The 5,793-nt window shown below is 33.0% G+C and overlaps 1 protein-coding gene across 1 annotated transcript in view; it reads left to right on the top strand.

Moving 5' to 3' along the window:
• LOC106473409 overlaps positions 1 to 5,793 on the top strand; it is a 36,684-nt gene that overhangs the window by 17,746 nt on the left and 13,145 nt on the right. Inside the window, exons 4-5 of the mRNA XM_022401859.1 lie at positions 3,449 to 3,511; positions 4,647 to 4,745. Of these exons, the coding sequence (XP_022257567.1) occupies positions 3,449 to 3,511; positions 4,647 to 4,745 (162 nt within the window). The remainder of the gene's footprint in view (positions 1 to 3,448; positions 3,512 to 4,646; positions 4,746 to 5,793) is intronic.

The following is a 5,793-nucleotide window of genomic DNA, read 5'->3' as shown; positions in this document are numbered from 1 at the left end:
GTAAAATTTTTTATCAGACATCTGTAGAAGGATGTGTAATTCAGCATTTCACCTATTACGACAAAACCTTACCAAAACATATATAAAGACAAAATGTAATATCAAGTTATTATAAATTGTGTCTGTAACCTTGTATCAGTTCATATTAAACATTCATTATTTAGTTGGGCCTCCTCGTTCTCTAATAACTTCCGGATAACGACGTGGAATGGTGTTGATGAGGTTATTGATGTAATCCACTGTGATTTCATCCCAACTTGTCATTAGAAGGTGCTGAAGCTCAACTACAGTAGCTGGTTTAGGGTCGTAGTTAGCACTTTTCCAGCTCAGTTCTGCCCAACAATTCTCAACAGGATTACAATTTGTAGAATTTGCTGGCCATGGCAATCTGTTAACGTCTTCCTGGTCTAAATAATCCAATACAATACGTTCACTGTGGTCATTGGCATTGTCATCCTTGAACACAAAGTTATTACCAAACCTTGCCCTGGCATATGGTAAAAATATCGTCTCCATGTGATGTCTGTAGAAGGCGCCTTTTACGTTTTCCTGGGGGATATGAAGAGCAGTTTTTCCACCATGAAGAATAGCTGCCCAAACATGTACTACGCCACCTCCTGTGGGAAAGACAGTCTTTCCTCGTCTGTTGTCCAGGCAAAAGACGAACACGTATCCTATCATCAGCTTTAATAAGCCGGAAACTGAGCTCATGTCAAAAGATGACATGTCCTAACTGTAAGTTGGTTTGCTGTGTTGGCCAAGTAACACAGTGACGACGGTGAAATTTTGAGTACTATCGTTTTGAAGGTAGTCCTTCTTGCAATATAACCTTGTTTGGTCAGTCTGATATTCACCGTTTTTCTGGATACTCTGGAAAGGAATGACGTGTTAAAGTAATTAAAACACAATCATCTCGGGCAGTAGTGTTTCGGCGTGTACTACTAGACTTTCCTGGAGAAACGTTTCCTGTAGTCCGATGACGTTTAAGGATTCTGGATGCAGTACACTGGGGGTACCCTACTATTCTGGCAATGTCCGTTTGCTTCATACCAATTGTGGACAGTGTAACAATCTGACGCCCTATAACTTCTGGCACGTGACGAGGCATGACTCTACGTCAAATACAGAGAAATTGTCTGAACAAAGTGTTGATCTGTTTCGAAAAACGTTTATACCAAAAGAACACACTTTTATACAAATAAATGCTCAAAACAACTTATACAGACCGGAATAACATGTTTGTCCGATCATACGCTAACTACTCTGTTACTACTCGGACATTTACTCAATAAATACTCCATGCATGTAGACAATGACATCAATGTAGAACAGTATGCAAACATTTTGGCCAAGACTGTAGCAAATGTGAATATATATCACAATATAAGACTTAAAACATATTCATTCAGTCTCCTGATACCAATTATTGTAATTATCTTTGTTAATAAAACTTACAAGATAATTATTAACTTCAACAATAAAATTATATATTAAAAGAGATGCTTTTAAAACTCACATTTAGGCTTAATTTAGGCATTATAGGCCCTGCTCTACAGGACTGACTTTCTCAATTAATACAAACCACCTAACAGATAAAAGGCACACATAGCTATAAAGAAAAAAAAAAGAAAAAAAAGAAACGAGTCAAAAGCAATACACATCCCGAAGCAGAAAACTTAGGATATAACTGAAGCTCTAACATTACGCGCACAGTAATCAGCTCATTCAATTATATGTGGCCCTACCCCAGCATTTTCAGGTCCAATAAATTATCACATTACTGGGATTTAATACATTAATAATTATTACTATTTATCGTTTACGTCTTTTAATTCTTCTAACTTCCTCGAAGAGTCAACTGGCCAATCCTGCCTAGATGTCAACAAGGGGTATGAGCTTCACAAAAGAACAGCTATACCTCTTATACAGAAACTACAACATCATAGAGTTGTAAACTGAGAAATGTTGCACCAACAACAATAACAATGAATGTAACAAACTAGAAGCTCATTAAAGTTCTGTTAATTTATTGAAGCTTAATTATTAATAATATATTTCAAAAAGCACAGACATGTAGCTTATCAAAGAATATTTTGAAAATATTGCGTTTGAAGGTATGATTTTTAAACAAGGATGTTGTACGATAAACCACTCACACATTCACAGCAGTAGTAAAGAAACAGATCTTGTACCTTCCAAGTATTCATGACACTTCAAACTTTACTACATTCACAACAGTAGTAAAGAAACAGATCTTGTACCTTCCAAGTATTCATGACATTTCAGACTTTACTATATTCACAACAATAATAAAGAAACAGATCTTGTACCTTCCAAGTATTCCTGACATTTCAAACTTTACTACATTCACAACAATAATAAAGAAAGAGATCTTGTACCTTCCAAGTATTCCTGACATTTCAAACTTTACTACATTCACAACAGTAGTAAAGAAACAGATCTTGTACCTTCCAAGTATTCCTGACATTTCAAACTTTACTACATTCACAACAATAATAAAGAAACAGATCTTGTACCTTCCTAGTATTCCTGACATTTCAGACTTTAGTACATTCACAACAGTAGTAAAGAAACAGATCTTGTACCTTCCAAGTATTCCTGATACTTCAAACTTTACTACATTCACAACAGTAGTAAAGAAACAGATCTTGTACCTTCCAAGTATTCATGACACTTCAAACTTTACTATATTCACAACAATAGTAAAGAAACAGATCTTGTACCTTCCAAGTATTCATGACACTTCAAACTTTAGTACATTCACAACAGTAGTAAAGAAACAGATCTTGTACCTCCCAAGTATTCCTGACATTTCAAACTTTAGTACATTCACAACAGTAGTAAAGAAACAGATCTTGTACCTTCCAAGTATTCCTGACATTTCAAACTTTAGTACATTCACAACAGTAGTAAAGAAACAGATCTTGTACCTTCCAAGTATTCCTGACATTTCAGACTTTACTATATTCACAACAACAGTAAAGAAACAAATCTTGTACCTCCCAAGTATTCCTGACATTTCAGACTTTACTATATTCACAACAACAGTAAAGAAACAGATCTTGTACCTCCCAAGTATTCCTGACATTTCAAACTTTAGTACATTCACAACAGTAGTAAAGAAACAGATCTTGTACCTCCCAAAAAACAAACACATTTATTTTATAAAAATATACATACAAAGCAAGGAAATATTTCTTTACCAGCGATATTATACAGGAGCTTCATCCTAATGAAAAGATAATTACAAAATTGTTTACTTTTTTTTCTAATTATATTTATTAACTAAGAAAATATTACGTATCTGATATAAAGTAACTGTTTGAATATACACCAATTATGTACAGGGATGAAATCTATTTTATGTGAATTTTATGCACTCCTATGATTTTTAGCATTAATTTCTACGACCTGTCTACTCTTACAGAGAGCACAATTCAACATCAGATGAAGAAGACTTCAAGGTGGTGTACGTTAAGTTCAGCTTCATGTAAGTCAGGTTATACAAATCTGTTAAAAACGATTTCAAAGGCCATAATCAAAACCAAGAAAATTATTGACTTTATCATATGTGATGAAATGGTTCAAAAATAATTGTTTAAAAATGGAGTTCGATAACTACATAGTTCTAGCGTCTAAGTTGCAGAACTAAGATACCATGTTTAAGAAACAAAATCTCGGATTTTATGAACTATTCAAACCAATTCGTTTTTATTCTGCAAAATTTATATTCCATTTAACTTAATAATAATTTATGAATTTCTCAGCTAAAAATATTCCGTGAGTCGAGTTACATATTTCTGTTATTTTGTTACAAAGAAAAACACTAAAATATCAGGAAAGAAATAAAACAACTAAGCAGGTTGGAGACTGTCCAACATCAGTTACTGAATTTCATCTTTTAATCTTTGGAATGTACTACGGTAAGGTAAGTAAAGCATGTTTTCATAACGTTTAGCTTATTGGAATAACAAGATTTTCACAGGAACAGGACTGAATGCATGCTATTAATTAAAATAATCTAAACCTAGGATAAACCTGTTTTTTATGTTTCTTACCAGAATTTGTTTTCAGTTTGGAAATTATGCTTTTAGTGACCTTCTCTTAAAATAGCCAGATATTTGTCAGTTTATAAAACACGATGTTTGTGTTAGAATTTTTTACTCTTATTTTTAATCAATATTTCAAAAGACTGAGTACACTTCATGAAAAAAAAATCTTTACTAACATAATTCATAAATGCCTTTACTGGAAATGCAGGTGTATGTACTTCACTCCCAGGCTATTTTTCTGAACAAGTAAAAAATAAGTCCAAACTGAATTCAAACCCGTGATTATGGCAATAGTTAACAATATTACAGTACCTAATGCTGTAACTTTCAGATTTCACTCGTTATTGAGAGCTGAATTTAGCAGGATTCTTGAGCTGTGCGAACGGTTGGTCAAACTCAAATACTGTTTATTGTCACCTATCGTTGAAAGTCAATATCAATTTCAGGTGGTTTAACATTTTTATAAGATACTCACGGACTACTTAGCTTTCTTAAGAAACTTGAAGGAGGAAGTAGCAGATTGTCTTTCTAGTACAGTATATGGTTCAAAGCATCTAATCTTATTTTGTGCAGTTGGCGAGCTTTGTCTGAAATCTATGACCTCACCAGTGACCTGGAGCCTTCCTTAGTCTCCGTGGCAATACAGCCAGCCTTAATTCCGAATATTAAACGGTAAGAAAGTGATAGTGTCAGACATATCTAACAGGATGTGATGAATACCGTGGATATCTTTTTCACAAGGCATTTCTCCATTATGATTTTCATTTGAAATATCCGTTTGATAACGAAAAACGGAGAAACGGAAGTTAATGGTTTTTGTTTTAATAAATGCTGCTAAAGGTTTTTTCAACCTCCGTTTTATCTAATCCGGTTATATTATTTTGTGAAGTAAGCAATTGTACTTATCTCTTTATAAACTTGAACTTAAACTAATATGAACATAAATTTAATGTAGAATAATTAATACAACAAGAGTATTCGTAAAATCTGGCAGATAAGCAACGAATGTGTAGTTTTGAATAATAAATACAAAACTTAACTTTAAGGACACGTTTATCAAACCTCCAGCACGAACAGTTTCAACATTAAAGTTATTTTAATGTTACACATGGAAAACTACCTTGATTTATCTGTTTTGGTAAAATAACGATTTAGTAAAAAACACTAAAAGTGCCACCCTAGTAATAAACCATAAAATTCGCTGCATAATTTATTTAGGTCTCATTATATTAACTCACGATGTTTAAAATGTTTTGGTATTTTTTTATACACAGATATTTTAAACTGTCATATTAACTTACAATGTTATTCATGTAATAATTATAGTTAAAAATGTATAATAAATTATATTTCGTGTACAATATTACAAACCTGCGATAATTTGAAATAAGCTTTTTAACTTTGGACAACTTGGATTGTGTACTGGTGATAAATTTCTTTTCAAAAAGATAAAAAAAAATCAAATTTTCACTTCCTCCCATCTATTGTAGAGAAGTGCAACTATTTAATCCAATTTTTCTAGGTTTGGAATCTAAATGAGCTAAATTCACAATTAAATATGATTGAATCGTTTCAAACATTCAATTCAAACATATTTGTTTGTTTTTGAATTTCGCGCAAAGCTACACGAGGGTTATCTGCGCTAGCAGTCCCTAATTTAGCAGTGTAAGACTAGAGGGAAGGCAGCTAGTCATCACCTCCCACCGACAACACTTGGGCT

Source organism: Limulus polyphemus, unplaced genomic scaffold (assembly GCF_000517525.1).
Source record: "Limulus polyphemus unplaced genomic scaffold, Limulus_polyphemus-2.1.2 Scaffold6150, whole genome shotgun sequence".
In the NCBI taxonomy this organism is placed as follows: Eukaryota; Metazoa; Arthropoda; class Merostomata; order Xiphosura; family Limulidae; genus Limulus; species Limulus polyphemus.
Note: the sequence above shows the minus strand (reverse complement) of the source record. Positions and strands in the feature narration are given on the sequence as shown.